Below are 22,970 nucleotides of genomic sequence, written 5' to 3' on the forward strand. Positions count from 1 at the left end.
GGCCAGCCCGCTCCCCAGCCCTGTGCTCCGAGGATCCGCCCTGAGCCGCTGTCAGCCATTGCTTCGAAGGTGAGGCTGGGGCTCTATCACAAGACCATTAAGTTTCCCTGTAAGTACTCTGCAGAAGGAGAGGTCCACAGTATGTTCAGTAAAAACGTGTGGAATATGTCAGAAATCTAAACTTCGGCCAACTCTCCCGCAGGTCACTATAGCATTGATATAATTTTAGGGAAAAGCAAATGATAACTTTTCACAGAGCGTCTAAACCACACAAAGCAGTTGGGCATGACTCTCAGGTCCACAGGGATGTGACTCAGTGGGTTTATTTCCGTCCCTCCCTTGCTGTTGGCCTAGCGCTGGCTTACAACAGAGGTGGCCGGGTCACCCTGGATGTTGCCTGTCATCACCTGTCAAGTCCTGTAATAGAAAAAACTGCATTTAACTCAAGAATATTTATTCATCCACACGTGTTTATTCACTATGCTCATTCTTGTTCCAGAGGATTGAAGGAGACTCACAAGGATGTAAACAGTACAAGAAAAATGAAGGAAGAGGAGGGAATCAGGCCAAGGGTATGAGGGCAGGCAAGGTCAAGCAGGCGGTCTGGCTGCCACAGAGCGGAGACGCTCTGGCGCTTCTGCCTGAACCCGGCTCCGGAGCCCTCTGCGTTCTCCAGCCCGGGTGCGCCAAACACGAGTGCAGAGAGCAGAGAGCTCCGGGCGAAGCTGTGTGTTCACAGAGACGTTTGGGTTTGGGAAGGGGGAGGTGTCTGAGCTGAGAGGGGCGCAGGTGCACCGACAGAATCTCCACGCATTGGGACGGCTGTAAGACGGTGCACAGCGATCATTTTAGGCAGAAATAACTAGACATATTTGGTCAACTGGGGAAAGAGGACAAAGCACATGAGCCAGTGTGGTTTCAGAGCAGCTCCCGTGCGCAGCAGACACGGGCCAGACCCGCCCATCTGGGTGGGGCCGCCGCCAGAGCGCACAGCCCTGTGCGGGGAGGCTCACACTTCCGCTGACTCCTCTCCAGCTTCCGCGGGGGAGAGGGGCCCCGCGGCCTCCGCAGCCTTTCCGTCCTCCTCGTTCAAGTCAGAAAACGTGAGTTCTTCATTGAAACCTATTTCAAAACAACAATCTTGTTTACTGTCTGATCCAATGGTGCCAGTTCTGATGTTATTTGATTTAGAGGAGATCACCCTCAAAACCATCCAGAGGTGTCCTATTACTATCAAAAGGACTCTAGAACCATTTAACAGTGGGCCTGTTCCGGTTACACGTTAACTGTGCAATGCACGGGGCTTCTTCAGTTTGCCCTGTCTGTACCTTCATAGGGCCTTCTGGGACATGGACGTGCAGCGGACTTTGGGCAGAGAGGGAGAAGATAAAAGAGAGTAAAGAACAGCACTCTAACATAAACCATTGCCAACCTACGCCCCCAAGGTAAACGACTGCAGACTTCCACGGGTCCAGCCCATCTGTGGAGGTAGGGACACTGGATCAGCTGGGTTTTTGCCAAGATTTCCCACTCAAGCCCTCGGTGGAGAGATGTGGCTTTGCTCCCCTTAACATTTCTTGACCACTACACAGTCACAGCAATTCTCAGCAATCTATTAATCCGTCCCAGAATGCCCAGGGGCCTGCACTGTCATGGGGAGGGGCTGGTGTCTGGTCACTAGAGTCCTTTCTGATGCCCTGAAGCAGGTGTTTCCCTCGTGGTAAGTCTAGCTGGATATATAAGTCATTTAAGGAACATATGGCTTCCGCAAATCAGTATGACACAGAAAAAGTAATCAGGTGATGTGTGGGGAGAATCTTCTCTGTTTGGAAAACAAGCCTGTGTCACACACTACACAACACAGAGTAACTTTGACTCCCTCATGTGATGTGGCACAGAAATGGTCTCCTAGTCATAGCTTTACTTTCTGTGAAAGCAGGGTGTATTTCAAGATCATTACGTATGTGAAGCGACAAATTTTAATCACAATTTCTATTGGTTTCTTTTTTTTTCTCTCCTCTTCAGTGCCCATACTGAGTCATTAAGTAGGATCGAGTCCTTGCTTTCATTGTATGCTCCACAATACGTTCTATAACACATCTCTTTTAGATTTCCTTTATAGCATCCAAGAGAGTTTCATGTTTTAATTGTCAGCAATACCTAAATAACATACTGTTTTTTCAGTAGAGCAATTCATTTAGTCTATCTTAAAATACAAAATAGCTTATAGAATTACAAAGACTGGCCCTGGCCGGTTGGCTCAGCGGTAGAGCGTCGGCCTGGCATGCGGGGGACCCGGGTTCGATTCTCGGCCAGGGCACATAGGAGAAGCGCCCATTTGCTTCTCCACCCCCCCCCCCTCCTTCCTCTCTGTCTCTCTCTTCCCCTCCTGCAGCCAAGGCTCCATTGGAGCAAAGATGGCCCGGGCGCTGGGGATGGCTCCTTGGCTTCTGCCCCAGGCGCTAGAGTGGCTCTGGTCGCGGCAGAGCGACGCCCCAGAGGGGCAGAGCATCGCCCCCTGGTGGGCAGAGCGTAGCCCCTGGTGGGCGTGCCGGGTGGATCCCGGTCGGGCGCATGCGGGGGAGTCTGTCTGACTGTCTCTCCCCGTTTCCAGCTTCAGAAAAATACAAAAAAAAAAAACACAAAACAAAACAACAACAAAAAACAGACAAAAAACTGTTGGTTTCTTTTAATGTCTCTGCGTGTTACATAACTACTTTTGATCATCACCGTCAGTAATATAAAAAACTAAAATCCGTACTTGGGGTGTTTCCAGTTAGCCAGTAGGCAAGGTGATTTGTCCCATGCAAATTTACAAAGGTTTGATGTCATAAGTGATTGCTTCATTTCTCTGGAGACCACAGTCTTCCCAAAGTACAACAACTAAATTAACATGCTGCCTATTTGTCTCGAGTAAAATGAACCATCAAGAAAAATCTGCCTTTAACTTTCAGGGGCTGTGCAGAGAGACCTCAGCTATAATTTGGACCGTAACAAAAGCTACGCTTGGTGATCCCAATCAATTAATTCTATTGAAAAGCCTCACATGGCCTCTTTATCCAGAAGAACAGCGAGGGTTTTAAACATTCAGGTAAATAGATAATCCATTAAGAAAACAATATGCATTGTGGCAAATGCCATCCTAGTTTGTCAGCACGTATTTATCGTCTTTGGAGCCCCCTGCCCTCCTGCTGAGGGCCTCGTCTCCGCCCCCTCCCACCCTTTGTCCTTATTCAGGGCCCAGCGGAAACAAAGGGAGAAGCAGCACGTACCCAGTGCTCTGTTCTGGACCAGCTCATCCTCTATAGCGAAAACGCGGTTGTACTTGGTCACCCGTTCACCACGAGACAGACCTCCCAGCTTGATAAACCGGACACCCAGCCCAACAGCCTGAAGAGGGGGAAGAACAACTTATTTTAAATGGAAGGGTCCCATTTTGCTAATAGGACACCGTCCCTGTGTGTGCCTTTGGGCTGGTTTCTCTTAGGACTTAGTTAAGTGTCCTGCTTAAAGCTGAGGGTGTCGAGCAGGGGAGAGTTGGTGTGACTACACCAGAGCTTTACTGGTCATGTAGGCGTGCTCGTTTTATCTAAGGACCTTCTGGCCTTTCTCACTTCGTTTTAGGAGGTGAGAGTGCAGGTGCGCACATCGGTCATTTAAGTGTGCTCATCATTTCCCTCAGGACTTCAATTTTTCTTTTTCTTTTCTTTCTTTTTTAAAATTCAAAGATTAGTTCTTCACAAAAGGGAGCTGTCTGGGAGGAAGCAAGTCTATTTCATAAAAGGTTACATGACTTTCTTCGCCAAAGATTGCGTTTCTCGGAAATGCCGGTTTAGGATAAAAGCAGTGTTCGGGGCATTCTGCAATTGACCAGCCGGCAGCACTTACCAAATCAACCAGGCTGTCATCAGACGACTCTGCGTCTGGGCTTCCCAAGATGGAGATGTGCTTCTTACCTGTAGGCAGGGGGTTCTTTTCAGTTTCCCGTGGTGCAGAAACAACGGGCCCATGTATGCGCCTCCGAGGTCCGAATTGTAAAGTTCCCAGAGACTTAAAACTTTCTAGTGAGGAGTCAATTATTTGACCGCCTATGAATTCTAACCCAAATACTTGCATTTTTTATTACCCTGGTTTTATCTGTTTACCCCTTCTCAGTAGCTTAGATGCTAAATACTAAATGAATGCTACACTTCATCAAATTAAGGTACTATAAATCAGAAGATTCAGCACTGTTACCACTAAATGGAGAAAATGCTCAAATAAGATTGATACATTTCTGAGACCAGAGCTGTAAGACACGAGTCAGTTCTGTCCATGTTCAATGTAGAAAAATGCACCTTTGAGTCAGTAGACGGGGAGCCCAGGGCATCGCACGGGGAGCGGATATGCTAAGTAACGGGCTTCACAATTCATGTGTAGAAGTTTAGTCAAAGTTTACTTATTAGAAGAGCTGCACTGATAGTCATTTAGGGGCCTCAGACCCCTTGTAATTTATCAAAGTCTACATGGGGTGAGCCAGAGTTCTTCCTGTAGTGACAGGGTTCGTGATTCAGAAGCAGGAGCTGCAGCAGCAATCTGAAGTACAAGACAGAATGACTGCTGAGTGCGGCCCCCGGCCAGGGGCAGCCCGCAGGACTGCTGAGTGCGGCCCCCGGCCAGGGGCAGCCCGCAGGACTGCTGAGTGCGGCCCCCGGCCAGGGGCAGCCCGCAGGACTGCTGAGTGCGGCCCCCAGCCAGGGGCAGCCCGCAGGACTGCTGAGTGCGGCCCCCAGCCAGAGGCAGCCCGCAGGACTGCTGAGTGCGGCCCCCAGCCAGAGGCAGCTGCAGGCCAGGGCACGGCAGGCCTTTCCGTCCGTCCTCAAGCCCCCACCCGGGGCCCTGGCTGCCAGTCCCCCTCTGAGTCAGACCCCGCTGTACCGGGTCTGAGGCCGGCCTTCTGCCTTGTTCCTGGTGTGCATGGTCCAGGCCCTGTGTATACGTGAAGCAGATGCCCATGAACTCGTGGAAGTGTGCAGTCTAGTGGGAGATACTGGGCATTAGATGAACTGTATGAGTAATTGTGGGCTGTGCTACGGAGAGAAAGTCTAAGCCTCTGGAAAGGCTCAGTGTAACCGGTTGTGGTGGAGGAAGTCAGGGAAGGCCTATGCAGGGTGGGGCAAAGCAGATTTACAGTTGTTTGTATGGAAAATAATACAATAAGTAATAAACAATACAAGAATAAACTCTTTCCCGTACTCACGACTGTAAACCTACTTTTGCCCCACCCTGTCTCTCTGAAGAGGCTTTATTCAAGGCAAGGAGACCTGAAGCATCAGGAGTAGTTAGCCAAGTAAACAGCACAGGGCAAAGCATTCTTGTCCGAAGGAACAGCATGTTGAAAGACCTCAAGATGGAAAAGAGTTTGGAACTTTTGAGGAACCGAAAGGAGTGTGGGCGAGTGGCATCCCTGCCATGTCCTATGAACCTGATCGGGCATGGCCTGAGCCACCCCTCGAAGGTAGCCCTGGCCACAGGAGATGGCCTCCCGGCCCGGGCCAGTGACTGGACCCTTGTGAAGTGAGTAAGGGAGCTGCGTATTGTTCTCCAGCCCCTCTTCACTCATAGGTGATGGGATTCTTTCTCTTCTGAGGATTAGTCCATGCTTTTCATTAACTGATGAACTGCATATTGTGGGCTTCTTGTATAATAACCAAGTTTACTATGAGACCCTCAGATGTCTACTTGTACTCACTGTCGAGGAGATTGGTTACTTCCACCAAGTCAGACATCGTAGTTTGATTGGTGTGTTTTAGGATCAGCCCACTGGACTTGGGAGTGCTGATGGCCCCATCCTCCAGAAGTCTAGAAATGCTTTTGGAGGCGCTTGCTGCAATGATGTAACACCTGGAACCAAGAGCATTACTGAGGCTGTCCCACTGTTCGGAGTCCTGGGTAAATATTTAAGAGTCAGTCAGTATAATGTATTGGACACAGTCACGAAGCAGCAGGAAGCATATAGCACATAATCAAAGTGATCCACCTTTCTGAGATAACACAAAGCAGTTCCCTTTTGCATCTGCGGCTGAACTTGGCCTGTCCCGTAAAGACTGGCAGGTGAGAAGATTTGACTGTTATTTCTGGGAAACAGAAACTACAAGAAAGGCACCTGCACGAGCTCTCTGCCCTCTTTCTCAACACCCTTATTTTTTTGTATGGGTGAGACCACTAGATAAACTGAAATGCTTGCTATTAAAAAATAAAATAACATTCACAGTGTTTCCAGCCGTTGTATCAGATTTCAAGCTATCTCATTAGAACAGAGGAGCTGTCTCACAGGAGAGGAGCTGTGGCCGGAGCCCCAGGACAAGCATCAGGCTGGGGAGATGCAAGACCAGAGCTCGTCTGTCTCCCGCGAGGGCCGGGATGGAGCCCAGGCTGTGAGAGGGACCACGGGACCGAGAGGCCTGGGGCTCCCAACCAGACCCTAGCACTCTTCTTGTCCCCAAATTTAAATTGTTATCCCGGAGAGGGTACCGGTTAGCATATCTAATGGTTCTTGAATTCATAAAATCGAGAATTTAAACTCTGCTGTTTATGTGGGATAGGACGAGAGATGACCTTCTGCAGCATGTAAACAATCCTGTGAGAGGCACTCATTTGATTTAAAAAAAACACCTCAATATCTCAAACCTTTAAAAAATACGGCTTTGTTACTTTTCTGCATACATGGCAACTGGGTTTAAGTTAGAAAACACTTGGCCTGGTGGAAGCCCTGATTGACCTATGGGAGCACCTGCTGGCACGGCGGGCTCGGCCTCCCTTGGCTAAGCTGCCTGTAAACATGCAGACGCCCCGAAGGGCTTGGGCACCGCGCGTCGTTCTGCAGACACGCATGCTCCCAGGTAACTGTGTTACTGCTACTCGGCTTTGTGTGTGCCTTTTCTCACCAATGGCGAAGGAAACCAGCTCAGCCCCGGCCCAAATTACAACGCATTCCCAATGGCCGATCCAAAAGAAGGGTTTTTTTTACTCTACGTGTAATTAGAAAACCGCCAGGGCTCCGTTACCTCTTTCCTGAAAGGATCGATGAAGGCGATGACCGACGGGAACCTGGTGGCCAGGTCCACGTACAGGTCGACCATCTCGGCGGCACTCTTGTGCGCTCCTGTCATCACCTCGTACTTCCCTTTACTCTGGCAAGTGCAAGGGAGAGAGCGGAGGACGGGGGTGAATTCCTCAAATGTTAGAACTCTGATTCTAATTCATGTGCGTTCACTTCATAGAAAGGTTGTAAACAGGTTCTCTTCGGGCCATAGTCACATAAGAAATCTAGGCACTTTACTTTTACCATCAAGTACGATATTAACCTGCGGAGATCTAGTCCCCATTCCCTTGGATGCGCCATGGAGCTCTTCCCCCTGACTTTGGATGAAGCCATCTGCACAAGAACACCGAGCACAGAGTGGGAGAGGAATAATCTCCTCCTTAGGTTATGATGTGGGGCCAGCTACCCGGCTGCTTACACATGGGCACTAGCAAGTTCACACACAGCAGCAACGCAGACCTGCCCTCTCGCTAGAACCCAGCCGTCTGTCCACTCACAGAGGGAGCAAAGAGCTTGTCCCTTCTTCTGTGCATGTTCTAAAATGTGAAAGCTGAGTACACTCTTGAGATAACACGAAAGGTAAAGTGATATATGTGAGGGCGCCCCTTCCTCAGACAGCAGGCACGGTCTAGTAGTAGAGAGACTGTTTGAAAGCAGAGTTCTATGCAACCCATTCGTGTGAAGTCTGGCAAGCCCCCACGTGACGACGCCTAGAAGGAAGCCGGGCTGAAGGGTCTGGCGCTGTCTCTCTGCAAAACAGAGCGCCCTTCCTTCCCAGTCTGTGTTCAGGGAAGTCACCTGAGGTGTTGAGAACTGGGAGGGAACTGGGAGGAACCGGCCAGCTGTTTGGTTTGCTAATGACTTCCTGTTGCTGCTGCTGACTGGATGGATTCCAGGGGAATTAAGCAGGTTCTTAAGAAATCCATAATTGAAAGAATGTCATACATTTTTCCAATAAATGGCATCAAGAACGTTTAGTTTCTATACTGCTAGGCCTTAAAATCGTATCTTGTCGGTAAAGAAATGCTAATGAACTTGAACCAACGTTACAGTAAGAAGGATCTGATATCAAGCTAATACATTTTACTGCATAGAAACAATAAATATCCATTCACACGAGAACTAGCAGTGTATTCATAGTTCCTGGTATACATTGCTGATGGAAACACGCAATCATTTTCCTTAATGGTATACCTAGGAACCAGTCATCATGTGAAGAACAGGAAATTACAGTAAACTTTCCTTTATGTGCTTAATTTCTTTAGAAATCAGCTGAAACTTAGGGTTCATATTGTTCAAATGTTCCTTTGTAGTTAAAAGTTAGGATGGTAAATCAAAGCAAAATTCTATTTGGTCATATCCTCTGAATTTGACATGTATTACCAACTCACCGTAAATGCATATCAATGTTCTGGGCATTTTATAAAAGCAGATTCAGCATTTATGTATTTGCAAATGGGAAGTGTGTGTGTGTATAAGACAGACAACTTGTAGCAGGTGTCCTAACGTAGCGATTTCCCACGTTTAAAGGCTGACTGCTAATGCAATACCCTGAGGAAGTGAGGGCCACACCATTTTTTAATAAAAGCTATTTTCCATTCTCTTTCTATTTAAAATAACTTCCTTCATGTTCTGTGGTCCCTGGTGAAGTTTCATCACTAAAGCTCTGTCCTGACCCAGAATGGATAAACACTACATGGGCTTATTTTATATTGAAAAAGTGAGTCGCAGCACACACTCCGAGAACCATGTGTCTGGAAGGGTATATCTAGCCACAGTTAAAGCTGATCCACTTTTCGTGCTTGACAAACTCAGCATTCACTACCTAAATGATTGTCCTCAGCAACACATGCCAGTCTGCACAATTATTTTTCAATAGCTCTCATGGCTGTAATGCAAGCAACCCACTCTGCATCATTTTTATTACAGAATTTCTATATATACTTGGGATGTTTTCTGTCAATTTTAAAAATTAGGTACGTTATATGGTTGTATTAGTCTCTGGTCATTAACCAGCTTGGCTTTCTCAACTCCATTTATATTTGGACCTCCACCCCCCAAGAAAAAAACTTAACAAACAGAAAAATAGGATGTGCCTGAAAAATATACAGATAAGCTCTTCTTTTGAATTCTAATTTAACAATAACGGAACTTCAACACAAGTAAGCGTCCCAGAGTAGAAACTTACATAGTCCATCAGCTCATGCGCAGCACAGTTGATGGCCAGGTGCAGATTCGTTCCCATCTCTAGCCCCAGGTTGGCACAGATCCCTTGTATGAGAATCAGGGGCTGCTCTATGGTGTCGTAAGTAATGGTCAAGCAGCCAAGATGGGACATCTTGCCAGTGACGGGCTGCTGCGAGATCAGAGGAGGACAAGGAGTGTAAACGCAGCACGTTAGTGTCCTTGGCGTTCCTGTGGGGGGCGCCTCTTATAACCAGACACAGCTCCCCAAAGATGTGACCCCGATTCTCGAGTCACCCTGCATCTCGGTCCCACTCATCTCTGTGTGACCTTTGGGGACACAGAATTGCCCTGCGGCATCTGGGAGGAATTTTCTTACTTTATTGTATTTGCCAAGGTTTTCACGCTTGGCCTGGAGGCCACACTTCTCCATCTCCAGGGCGCCCATGTTATTTTTATGGGCTCGGCCATTGTGCCCACCAGGCTGGTGAATCTCCAGGCTGCCCCTGTAGCCGTTTGTCCTGCCTGTCCCTAGCTCTGTCTTCTTCCTCCAAACCTGCTCTTTCCCATGTTCCGTTTTTCCTTTAGTAGACTCAAAGAGTTAAAACTTAAAAATGCAACCTTCCTCCAGTGAAAGTTTTATTTAAAAAAAAGATGCAGACTTCAGCTAAAAGGACACAGCACGAAGGATGGAAATGACCCCCGGGAAAGGCAGCCATACGCTCCTCCTGCAAGGCCAGCCTGGACGTGCCTCTGTCATCAGTTGCCACCATGCAATTATAATGTAAGTTGAAGCAATATCAGTAATTCTGAGGGCTTAAGGGCGTGTGTGTAGGTATACCAAGCTCAATAGCAAACATGAATCTGGGTATAAATATCCCCTCTGTACTGGCAAAGGCACTAGTTAATTATAAGAACCACCCAACATTTTTAATGTTAATGAGAGGAAGCTTCTATTCAGCAAAGGAATAGCTGGGGGAAATTTTTGTTTTCAGAGCACCCACAGTCACCAGCCTGATCAAGTCCAGCTTGTCTCCCAAGGCCCTTGCAACCTTCGTGGCCAATTTTCACAAGAATGTGTGCCCGACTCTCTTGGCAAGCTCTGAGATCTGGCAACGTTGCATTGGAAATGGCACCTCAGTGCCTTTGGGGGCCAGATGTAAGGAGCGACTTTCTTCTTGTGCCTTTGCTTTCCCTTTGGTAGTGGTAGAATTAAAATCCAAAACATCCTGTGTGCCTTTCATCTAGTTAGAAGAGATTCAACTTCCCCAACACTCTACCTGTATGGTTTCAAATGCCATCCTATTAGTCATGAATGCTCCTCCCCACCTCTGACATTTCAGTGGGCCAGACAACTGCTGACCCGGGGGGCCGAGCAGCCTGCTGCCAGCAAGGCCGGGGCAGAACGACAGTCCCGTTCTCCAAATGGCCTGGCTCAGTGCTCTCGGGACAGAATCCCTGCTTGCGTGAGCCCCGCTCCTGGGCAGACTGACTACAGGAGAGACAGGGCAGGGACCAGAGCAGTGAATTGTGTGGAACATGGACACATATACTTACGTGACCTCTTTTGCTTCCATTATGCCCTTTCTTCGGCTCTGCTTTGGGAGGAGGGAGCTGTGAGACAGAAGACAGAGACGTCTCACTTGGAATTTTCATACGTCTGTGCAACATATATATATATATATTTAAGCACCAGAGACAAGGAGTGGGTCCCTCTCCTGGCCCCAGCCCTGCCACATCACTGTGCAATGCCTCAGTTAGAATACGATGGGACAGCTGGTGACTGACTCATACAGCTGCCTGTCATCCTGCCTCTGACTTACCCCTCAAGGGCTGTTTGGCCACGGCTACCAGTGTCTCCAACACTGGAGTTCTAAGCAGACACAAGAGTCTGTGCCTTAACCATTATACAAAACTGCCTCTCACATGCGAGAGACCCAATCCTCTCTTTGTGAATCCTAAGGGATGGTCTCAGCACAGAGCCAGCTGCCTCAGAAATCAAAATGAGACCACAAAATACTGGTACTGGCCGGAGCCAAAGCCCAGAGGGAACGTATGAGCTTGGCTCGTATGGGAAACTGAAAGCAAAAGAACATACTTTCCGTATCAGTAACACTGTTGATTTAATTCCTAACCAACTGTAATTTGGGCACTAGAGGCTGTGTAAGCGTCAGTAATTGGATACCATAGATTCATTTTACATACCACTTCGAGAGTTTTGTTAATTTGTTTCTGAATTTCCATAAGCATCTCCACACCCTGTAAGAATAAACATGATCTTCCACACCTGTAGCCTAGAGATTTTAAATATAAAAACTTACCTCGCACATGGTTATTTCTAACTCAGAATAATGGTCCCTGGACAAGGTCTACAAAATCAAAAGATTAAACGTTAACCTTCAGCCCTCAGTTTTTGTTTGGTTGAACATGAACAAGAGGCTCTTCATCTTTGTTCAGAACTGACTGGTTCAGTTGGTTGGGTCAAGTCAACTTCATTCTATACTGCTCACAAAAATTAGGGGATCAGGGAACGTGCAGATACTCCAATACTTTCAGCCTTTTGTACAGTGCGTTTTCACCAATGAAATAAAAGTTGGTTTTGCATCTCATTTGCATAATTGAACAACTTTCTTTGACTTGGCATTTGCTTTTCTGATGTCCTTGTTTAATTTTAAAGAAATCAAATACTTCTTTTTTTTTTATATCACTTCATATTCATTTTGAAATATCCCCTAATTTTTGTGAGCAGTATATTTCATGGTCTTTTGGGGGACTTTCTTGCAATACATGTCATAGGTCATGAAGGGACTCTTCGTGATAGTGTTTCAATTAGTATAAACCCACTGCCACTTAAGTAAAAAAGTGTATTCTGATGATGGTGGGACCTGCATGTGAAGACATAAGGAATGGCATGCCCAGTGCTCTGGTTCCCACACAGCATGACAAACCTTCATGACAGGTACAATCCTGGTGCCAGGATCTGAACTTGGTCTGACAGATGGTGAGCCATGTGAGCCAGATACAAATGCTGGTCCTCCCCAACTGATAAACTGGATGGTCATGGCTATTCTCTTTTAAAGGGGAATTCTTTATTATAAATCCTCTTGAGATTTAAACAATCATGACTTTCCCTGGAGCACTCAGCTTATTACCAGAGGGGATGGAGCTTCCTGTACTTTCTCTGAAAACATCCCTATAGAACAGGGGTCCCCAAACATGTGGCCCCCTGAGGCCATTTATCCGGCCCCACCGCACTCCCGGAAAGGGCACCTCTTTCATTGGTGGTCAGTGCAGCACAAAGCACGGCGTCGCTCATGTACAGTACTACTTCCAGTGACGCGGGATGCACGCATCAGGGCTCTGGAAGCACATCATATGATGCATATCCTGTCTGCGGCTGCGGCGCCCCACATCACCGGAAGCAGTGTGAAATAACAGCAGAAGTAGGAAGAAAGAGAAAGCACTATAACCATTACTACACAGTACAATGGCCCCCATACTCCCCCAAATGTACAACAACATAATGGCCCCTATAACCTCCCTTTGCCCAAAGGTCTCCCCCCACATTACTACACACCATGTTTCCCCTATTATAAGACCCTGTCTTATATTAATTTTACCTCCAAAAGACGGGGGCTGTCTTATTTTTAGTTCCCATTGAAATACTGGTCAGTTTGTTGATTTAAATTTACTTGTTCTTGATTTTAAATATTGTATTCCCGTTTTGTTTTTTTACTTTAAAATAAGATATGTGCAGTGTGCATAGGGATTTGTGCATAGTTTTTTTTTTTATAGTCCGGCCCTCCAACGGTCTGAGGGACAGTGAACTGGCCCCCTGTGTAAAAAGTTTGGGGACCCCTGCTATAGAACATGAACACTGAGCTCTCCTGAACACCTAATTGGTAGGATGTTTCATGAGGATTTAAAGATGTATACTGACTCTTTCAGGACATGAAGAACAATACAGACATGAACACATCACTAAGTAGTGACAATGCGACTTGCGGCTCCTTCATTCCACACTCCATAAACAGGCACTAACCCTCTTATGCGCCGGGCAGTTGCAATCTGCCATCTCCAGGCGGGAGGGCTCTCGTTTAACAGAATGGGCAGCTGGGAAAGTGCCAGGCTCCTCTCATTGCTGCTGTGGTGCACAGACCAGGAAGTAAAGCTCTCTCAACCCCCCAATAGCACTCCCAGCAGTCCCAGGCCTACAGGGTTGCTCACATGTGGCTTCTCTGTGAGTCACTAGCATGAGTCAGTGCTGGAATGAACCGGAGATCTAAGGTGATCTAAATGTGTTCCCTTTTGTTTGGGGTCTTGTTTTCCTTCCATTTCTCTGATTCTCTAAACTATTTTTTTCTCATTTTATTTTTAATTCTCTCTCTCTTGGTGTCATAAGTCTACACTGAAAATTCATTGATGATGGGAGAACCTATTTTTTAGAAAAAGTCGTTTTAGATCATGTAAGGTACTTGTTTAGCTGTTAATCCAGGATGGGGTATACAAATCACTTCTTTCATTAAATTCAGCTTCCCAGGCGATGACTTCCCACAGCTGACCATCGATACCATTAGCAAAGGTAGAGTGAGCTTTGCTGGCTGTTCCTGGAATGGGGGGCGGGGGCAAGAGGAAAGGAGAAACGTGGTTCATTCATCCTGAGACACTCACGGGTCCCTGAGATGGGATATAACAGACACTGACCTGAGGGTGCTTCAGTGCCGCCACAGTCAGGTACAGAGGACGGTCGCTCAGCATGGCGCAGGTTTTGGCAACGGCTAGTGACACGGCCCCTATGGCCATGCTGCCGCAGAGCACGGGTTCAGCTGGTTCCGGAGGCAAAACAGGTTTCTCTATAAAGGAATCCTTCGCACCTAGAAGGAAAAACACTGATAATGGATTCCTTTCTAGGAAGCTTGACTCTAAGAAAACTGTATTTTTTAATGCTTTATTTACAGATATGAAGGCCCCGCATAAAGAACAGTTGAAAACTGAGGTTGGGAAGGACATATTCTCCGCCTCAACCCCCAACACGTTTTCTGTTTGATTTCATTTACCACCCCCCCCCCCAAGCCTCAGACAATCCTTAGGCATGGATTTTGTGTCTCTAAGAAATTTTTAGAATGTCCAATATTAACTCCTTTGATCACATGGGCAGATACTGTTTTCGCACGTTCACATACATCTAAACTAGGCCTTAGAGAGGTTAAAAGATTTGCCCAACATCTGTCGGAAGTTGAATAAAGAGAGGATTTGGACAGTCTTTGAATTTCAAGTCCTTTGTTTTTCTCTGTTCCACCACAGCTCTTGCATGGCCAACCTGATGTTGAACATCGCTTTATGCATATATCTAACTAGCTATTTCTTTGCCAGCCCCCAACCAATGCCTTTTGCTTTTAGCAATGCCTTCCGGATCCACCCATCCAGACAGCATCCTTTCTCCCCGTCAGATGTCCTCAGCCACCCAGTCTGACCAGGTACCCCAGTCCCTCATCAGTCGCTAGTCCCGCCTGTCCTCCTCTTTCCCACAGCGGCTGGCCTGAGTCAAGTAGGTCAGATAAGTGAAATGAGACATAAACACGTTGCACATAGTAACTGTTTAGCAATTATTGTTCCTCTCTGACTTCTTCCTTGGAGTTCTAAGTTGTATCAGTCAAAGCAACCATGAAATGAATATCTGTGGGTGGTCTTGACATGTAAGTCGGTAGTGCTGTCCTCACCCGCCCAAGAGATTGGTCTAACATACTTCCTTTGTCTTAGGCGCCTCTCCTCCCCATGCTAGGCCTCAGCCTCTGAATCTATGAAGTAACTGCTTTCTCATTCGATGGAGCCCACATTTAGAGGGCGTTTAGTTTGCACCTAGCATCATGCTAGGCACTGTCGGTGCTGAACAGAACAAGGCCCGATTCATGCCTTCCAGGAGCATGTTCCAGTCAGACAGACATACAATACACCGTTACGACATCCGCAGCAGTTCCAGAGTTAATGTGCTGGAGGGACTGAGGTTAGCAATCTGTTGGAAGACATGGGGCAAAGGGCCATGACAACTTCAACTACTTGCTTTAAAAAAGCAAAGTTTCCCAAAGAAATGATCCATTTATACGTCACACAGAGCTGCGAAAATGTTGGTAATCATTCAGACAGGGAGTGGCCTCTTGATGAACTAATAATAGAAGTCCTGAGGGGCAGTTAAAAGGTGCCGGTGCCGCCCTCACCTCCCGTCTCCAGCGTTGCCACCGTTCAGTGCACTTGGTTTGTTTAGTAAGCTGCTCACTTCTGGGGAAGAAATATTTTTATCTTATAAAAAAATAGAGAGTGGGATGGGGAGAAAACCCTGATAGCCCAGCAGAGAAGCTTCCAGCAAGGGAGTGGCATGGAGGATGGATGGCACCCGGTGGGAGCCCAACCTCGGTCCCCTGGAGCCCAGAGCCTCTAACCAGAGGCAGGCTGAGCTTCAGCCTTTCTCCCTCGCCATGTTTGTCACTGAACGCTCTGCAAGGTAAACAGCCACCGACCTTGCTTCTGTCCTTTCTTTTTCCCTGGAGGCAGAGGGGGTGGAGGTGCTGGTGGTATCAGAGGGACAGGGGTGGGCACAGCCGAGTCTTCCAGGCTCCTGTCCAGTTCCCGTCTCTCCTTGTCTTCTTGCACTTTACTTTCAAAGAATGCCCTGCATGGCAACAAAAGATGGCTGTACAGAGGCATATTTAGGAATACCACTCGTAATATTGATCATGTTTTACTGCCAACTCCAATACGTTCTAATCATTAACTCTGTTTCTTAGCTACCTGAAGAACAATCAGCCTCCATTTCCAAGGCCAAAATATAACGATACTGTTATGACTCTGTGTTCAAGAATTAAAATTAATTTTGGCCTGGGAATAAATGTTTAAGGATGTCAGGTGCTCGTTTTTGTTGTTGTTGTTGTTGTTGTTTTAATCCTTTAAGCTTTGTTTTTATCTGTAAAGTAAAATTTGAAGATACAATTTGGTTAAGGGCTATTGGATTTTCTTTTTCAGTAAATGACCATCAGAAGAAAATTAGTCAAGAAAGACAATGAAATATATAGTGCTATGTGCGGGACTTACTTTTTCTTTTTCTTTTTGGAGGGTGGGGCTTAAAATGAATAGTTAAAAGAACTCTCCAGAAATCTCACTTAGGTAAATCTACATAAAATTTCAGTCACCCAGAATAAAAAGAGGCTAAAAGGTTCCTTAGATAAAGAAAGAAAAGTAAAACAAAAATTAACCAACAAAACAAACAATCCAACAAAGACGTGGGAATTCTATTTGCATTAGATTTATTACTAATCCAGATGCTGGCAGGGCAGCAGAGTTAAAGTACTGAGAGAAATTGGCTTTAAATGGGAATTCTATACTCAGCTAAACTGTCAACCATGAGAGCAAAGTGCTGACATTTTAACACATATAATATGAACTCAAAAATTTTACATTCCTTTGTCGTTCTTACTTTTAAAGGATGTAATCCAGAAAGGGGAATATATGGGATGCAAGCAACAGGAGAAGGAGGAAGGGATGTGTAATGGTACCCCTGCAGTAGGTCTAGAGGAACCAGTCCACAGGGGAGGTCTGGGGAGGGAAGCTCCAGAAAGAAAGAAACATATAGGATGGAAGGTATGACTGAGATCTTGGGGGAAAAAACTGAGGATATGATAATAGCAGAAAAGATACACACACAAAAAAGGAATAAGTGCATTAGCATTCAGAAACCAAAACGTATTAAATAAAAATAGTTGTTGTTTTTTTGGTTTTTTTTTACAAAGGTCATTATCCAACGCTGAAGCAAACTAACGTAGGTTGTTACGCACAATTCAGCAAGTGATAAAGCTTAAAGAGAACCCAGTCAACCTTTATTTGGCCAGGAGGGCTGTGGCATTGGACCTGCACAAAAGGAAAAGTAACGCTGACTTCTACTTAGCTGAGCATTGAACAATACTCAGAACGCCCCAGTAAACAATGCCTTGGTTTGCACATTTTAGAGGTTGAAAGTCCTTATGTAGCCCTACACTGTAAAATGTTAATAATGGTTTTCAGAAGAAAAACAACATTTTCTACTAAATTTTGCTGCTCTTAGCACATGCTTCTTAACTGATGAACCAACTGTAGCCTATGACTACGACAGGCCTGTCCACTGGCGGGTGAAATGGAAGGAAAGCAGATAGAGATTTATGCCCGACACATTTCCGAGTGGAAGACTTACCTGAGCACCTGATCCACTGCAGCCTGGTCGGAGGGCGCCACACCCTGGAGCTCCTGGGTGATGGCTTCGTTGACCCACTGCACAGCCGTGCTGACCGCCTGGAGCCTGTCGGCTTCTTCCGCCTCAACCAGCTCGGGTGACGCGTTCTCCTGGACTTCGAAGTGAGTGGCAACCACCACAGAGCATATGTTCTGAAAATAACACAAAGGGGTGCTACCTTTTCTCTACTCTTGCAGAAAACGGGAAGTCAGATGAATCCGGCTTTTAATGCGCATGACATTTCATCACTAATTTCAAATGGAAAGTGAGAATATATAGTTTTCCTTGAGGTGTTTTTATAGCTATTGAGACACTGGAATCCAACTTCAGGGAACATTTAAAATTATTGCTTTGTTAAAATTCCTTTAGAAAAATCTTACATTGAAATTCTTTTTTTTTTTATCACTGTCTCTCTAATAAATAGCTAAAAGGATGCAGATGTAACCATAATTATTGTCCTCCCAGAGACTGTAGCAAAGTTATTTCTAACAAATATGTAGCAATTAAAATGAATTACTAAAATTATGAAAATGTACTCTTCTTTATGGAATTCAGTCTACATATTTCTAAAGCTATGGGAACCTAGATATAAATATATCAATCTATAAACCTATCTGTAGATTTATGGAACTCATCACGTTAATGGCAGGGTTTTAAAACAACTTTTGCCCCATGTCCTTCCTCCATTTTAAATCATCTTCAAGTTAGTGTCATGTCTATATGACATATATAAGTTATATAGTTTTATGGTTCATGTTTATACATATGTCCACCTACACACTGAATTTCAAAACATTCATTTTCCACAATGTAGATGTTAATGCAGTGGGGCCAGGACCCAGTGAAGAACACAGTTAAGCTGCCTCGTACCTTGGGAAAATTTTGAATGGTGCAGAAGATTTCCACTTGTAGGGTGGGAAGCCCCACCCCATCCAGCACATTCTTCCCCACCACTTTGCATATGGTGGGAGGCTTTGCAAGTTTAGAAAAGCAGTTCGCCTTCAACACAGAAAAACAAAAATCAGAACATTACACCAAATTTCTCTATACAAGGGCATTTGCATTTATTCTAGTTTCTACTAAACTCCCCTCTGAGTTCCTCTTCGTGCCATCATTAGTCTAACAGCAATGTGGGAACTGCCCTGTCCTCACTCACTGAGATTTGGATGTAGCCTGTTGCCAAGTCTCTGGTGGGTGGGGGGATTTGTAGTCTTTTAAACTCTCAGCGGAAACTCACGTGCATTTCTTAATTTAAAGGCCCCGTGTAACTCCTTAGTTGGCCCTAACCTATCCTTCTGGTCATGATACCGAAGTCAATTAGTCTCTAGAACACTGATGGATTAATACTTAAGAAACTAAGTGATCCAGTTTTTATTCCTACCAGAAAGGCATCTGATATTTTAATGGTGAGTCAGTGATAGTTAATAGAGCACTGACCATCAGTTCATGCACAAAATTACATGTTCAAAGAGGACTGTCAAAACCTTAGTAATAGCAGCTAGCTTCACTGATGTGGAAAAGCAGAAGCCATTTGGAAGTGATCCAAGAAAGAGACAGAAGAAAGAATGAAGTCGAGGTAAAAAGCCCACGCAAGGAGCCTGGATAAAAAGATTCAAGATGGTGGTTCTACCCAGGAGCTAAGAGAGAAGAAAGAAAAGTGAAGGTCCACCCTCCTTACCCTCTTTATCACCAGATGGTATTGGGCTCTTTCATAAGCACACCAGCCTCATGATTCTGCAATCTGGGCTGGGCCCAGCAGGACAATTAATTCTTCACTGGTCCTGCCTAGGGTCTCCAATGTAGATTCAGTCATCCAGAGGCTTGACTGGGTCCAGAGTACCCAAGATGGTTTCACTCATATGTCCAGTATCTCAGCCAGGACGGCTGGAACATCTAGGGACTAGTTGGGCATCTGTCTTTCTCAAAGGATATCCTAGAGGTCTCAACTGCCAGGGTCTCTCTACAGGACCTCTCTCCCTTCAGCAGGGTAATTGGATGTCCTTGTGCTCACCAAGATGATGGCTAGATTCTAAGAGGGTGTGTTCCAAGACTGCAGGCCTCGATATGCAGCACTTGCATCATGCTTGCCAATATGCTGTTGATAGGAGCAAGTCACAAGGCCAAGTCCCGAGACAATGTAGGAGGGACTTGCATAAGTCCACTGACACTGGTGGTATGGTTCATTGGGGACCATCACTATAACAGTCTATTACAGCTATTGAATGGCAGGGCTAAGCACCAAATCCAGATCTGCCTGATTCCCAGCCCCAAACTCTTTTGCTTGTAAGTTGTACAATGGAGGAATAAAGTATTGGGGATACAGACCCAGTTTGATTTTTCACTGTTGTTCACTGTGCCCCTTGGGAAAATCATTTAAGCTCACTGCCCAGTTTCTTTATTTGTAAAAGGGGAATCATAACTAGGAAGGGTGGTATGGAAAGGGCCTCCTGCTCAAATGCATGCAGAAAATGCTAGGGGAACTAGGAACAAGGAAGGACAAGGCTGGGCGCAGCGGTCAAGACTTTGATTTGAATTGGAAGTTTAGGTAGGAGCAGGTCAGGTGGGGACGGGCATCCAGGCAGGAGCAAGGCTTGACCTGAGTGACACTTGGAAGCGATGGGAGTGGGTTGGGTATGAGGGCCCGGGGTTGGTCGAGGCCAAGTTGTAGCGAATGCCAAGGCGTCTGTCCCATGGTTGAGAGGCGGCCGCACAAGGTTGGTAAACTGACCTACGCAGTGTTAAGGTCTGTGTTTGAAATGAACTGGCACCCGGGGCAGGCCTGCCCCGAGGTAGCGAGGAAGGGGTCAGGCCCCGTGCTGTCGCCGTACCTACAAACCCGCCTAGAGCCCGCTATCCTCTAGCTTGTTCCAGATTCCTTCACCCCAGGTTTCCCCTCTGCTTCTCCGCTACAGGACCGTCTCCCCGCGACCACGGTCGCCCGCCCCGCGGCAGCAGCGCGCGTGCGCGACTATGCGGCGCAGGCGCAAGGCGTTGCCGCAGCGCGGGGCGGGGGGAGAGGGGCTGGAGGGAGAGGGTGCTGTCCCAGGTCCCTACCAGGTGCCCGTAGACGTCGGCAGGCTGGAGGTAGAAGGTGGAGTTGAGCAGCTCTTCCAGCCTGCGCGGAACGTCGTTCTCCCGGTAGTACTCCAGAGCCTGCTGCTTCAACTTCTGCAGCTCCCTAGTGGTCCCACAGCTGCGACCGCCGCCTTCTTCCCCCATGGTAGGAGATTTAAGGCTACAGCGGGGGTTAGCCTGGGGGCCCGTGAGCGTCCGCTTCGTCGCTAGGCAACGCTACGTAACGGAAGGCCGACCCCAGATCTCGCGATGCTTCCAGTCCCGAGTTCTTCCCGCGGCTGGAGCCGGGAATGGTTTATCCTCCCTCCTCCCTAACCGGCTCCTCAACTAACGCTATTCTGGCGTCGTTTTTCACCCCTTTTCCCGACACAGAATGGGGAAATAGTTAACGATCTCAGGGTTTGGGGGGGGGTCTTTTGGAAAAGTGAGGGCGTTAGCCTCAGCTTCTGTCTGGGGACTTGAGCCTGGAGTGGCGCGCCGGTTCCCGTGACCCCGGGACTCGGGCACCGGCCTTCGCCACCCAGCCCCTCGTTCCCCGTGAGCTCCTCTGGGTGGCGAGGGCGCCCGCCGGCCTGCGGTCCTGGGGAGGGAGGTGAAACCCAGGGTTCGCTCACTAAGCTGCGCAGGTCCCGGGAGTTCGTTCATTCGGCCCGTATTTAACTGCCTGTCCTGAGCCGAGCAGTGGACTCGCTGGGCGTTCTGGCGCGTCCTCCCCCGGGGAGATTAGTGGGGTGAAGTCAGCGGTAGGAAAAAACAGTGTCCATAAGGGTTTTGAGGTGAACCTTAAGGGGTGGTTGTGGTTCGGACAGGCTAAAGAGAGGGGGTGTTACAGGCAAGACTTGAGAAGGGGGAATGGAAGACTATCACTGGGTCATAGTCCCTCTCCAGGACCTTGACAGGCTGCTTGCGTCCTGCCCTTTTAAATGCAAGCTGCCTGCTTGGCTTCATTGGCACGGGCCAGGTGTCATATATAATTATAGAACTTCTGATGTGCGCTATACTTATGCTGCAAGAATGGGCCGAGATGCACCGGGTGTTCGTGGTCTACTCTTGCGTGTTTGTGTTTTTGACCCAAGCAGATCACTTAGATTGGTTATGCTGCACTTTGCTCATCTGGAAAACACATCTTTACCTACTCGGCCTGATTCACTGGGCACTTAGGGAGAAACGAGAAAGAGTGAGAAAACACTTTGAAACAAGATAGCTATTTACAATAGATGCATGTACATGTATAAAAACATTTGATGCTTGAAATACTGTAATAGGGACCCCAACATGCACCTGTTTCTGAACTTCATGTTTTTTCCGAAGCTCTAATGGAACGTCTCACTTTCGGGGAGAGGGGTGTACTAAAGCATCACAGACCTGCCTTATTCTTGCTAGAGGAACATCTCTCCATGGTAGGATCCAAGTCTGAGTCATCCTCCTGTGATGCAGAGCCTGCTCCCCCCCCCCCCCGCAGGGATGGAGCATGTGCTCTGTGGGATCGTGTTGAACGAGCCTTTGTGCAGAATAAGCCTGCGCCATTGCTGCCGCTGTGCCGTCCACCTTGGAACCTGTCCTCACGGCCCCCTGGGTGGAGGGCACCCGTTCTCTGCTCTGCCTTTCCTTCAATGCCCCGTTGAGTCCTACATCAAAGAAGCCTTTCCCACACTCCAGCTCTCCTCACTTAGCCCTTCCTTTTTTCCAAGTCCTTCCCTACTAGCAGCTTGGGCCACAAAGTTCAGTCTGCAGGGATTCCTTGACTCATCTGACACTTTGACAGAACATTGGCAGTATCCTGAGCTGGGACCACCATGTCTTCGAGTCTCCATGAGGACGAGGACTTGGTGTGTCTTTTCATCCCCAGCTGAATCAGCTGATAGAACAGATGCTCAGAAAATATTTGTTGAATGAATGAATGGATTTTGTGCATAATAGATGCTTAGTAAATACCTAACTCACAATCGAATGTTTTGGAGTTGGGTGAGTACTGAGTACACCAAGCTGGCTGGAGCAAAAGGTTTATTTTTAAGAACAGTGAGAAACAGGATGTAAAAATAGTCTGAAGTGAGATTGTGAAGGAGCTAGAATACCATTCTGTAAGAGTGGGAAGCCATCCCGCATTTCTGAATATAGGATAGGCAAGATGGAAGTGGTATTGTAGGGAGTTAAGTGGCAGCAGTGGGTAACCTGGGTGGCTGCTTGGTTATACAAAACACAGGAGACTCGGGCAGAAAATAATATAGATATAAGGGCCTAAATAATTTTAGTAGCAATAGGAAGAGAAAGGAGAAAGAGATAATAGGAAGGGAGGGTGAAAATCACTTTGAGTGAGATTGAGGAACCAAAGAAGACACCATTAAGGATAGCTTGTAAAATTTTGTTGCA

The 22,970-nt window shown here is 47.0% G+C and overlaps 2 protein-coding genes across 6 annotated transcripts in view; one reads left to right on the plus strand and one right to left on the minus strand.

Moving 5' to 3' along the window:
* Positions 1–474: 474 nt before the first annotated feature.
* On the minus strand, positions 475–20,744 carry ENO4 (enolase 4). Of its 4 annotated transcripts, none has more exons than XM_066355781.1 (14): positions 20,580–20,744; positions 18,396–18,524; positions 17,487–17,677; positions 15,784–15,935; positions 13,973–14,142; positions 13,744–13,875; positions 11,474–11,527; positions 10,826–10,882; positions 9,273–9,440; positions 7,047–7,172; positions 5,732–5,927; positions 3,889–3,956; positions 3,273–3,390; positions 475–1,122 (listed from the first exon to the last, which is right to left on the minus strand). In XM_066355781.1, exons 1-14 carry the CDS (start codon positions 20,742–20,744, stop codon positions 1,010–1,012), a joined length of 1,839 nt encoding a protein of 612 aa, XP_066211878.1. In that variant the 3' UTR covers positions 475–1,009. The 4 variants fall into 4 exon arrangements, with proteins under 4 accessions (XP_066211878.1, XP_066211879.1, XP_066211881.1 ...); XM_066355782.1 differs by lacking the exon at positions 11,474–11,527 and adding an exon at positions 11,590–11,637; XM_066355784.1 differs by lacking the exon at positions 11,474–11,527.
* HSPA12A (heat shock protein family A (Hsp70) member 12A) overlaps positions 20,612–22,970 on the plus strand; it is a 135,473-nt gene continuing 133,114 nt past the window's right edge. For both annotated transcript variants that reach the window (XM_066355778.1, XM_066355780.1), the window contains exon 1: positions 20,612–20,745. In XM_066355778.1, the coding sequence (XP_066211875.1) occupies positions 20,743–20,745 (3 nt within the window). In that variant the 5' untranslated portion in view covers positions 20,612–20,742. The remainder of the gene's footprint in view (positions 20,746–22,970) is intronic.

Source organism: Saccopteryx leptura, chromosome 13, assembly GCF_036850995.1.
Source record: "Saccopteryx leptura isolate mSacLep1 chromosome 13, mSacLep1_pri_phased_curated, whole genome shotgun sequence".
NCBI classification, from domain to species: Eukaryota; Metazoa; Chordata; class Mammalia; order Chiroptera; family Emballonuridae; genus Saccopteryx; species Saccopteryx leptura.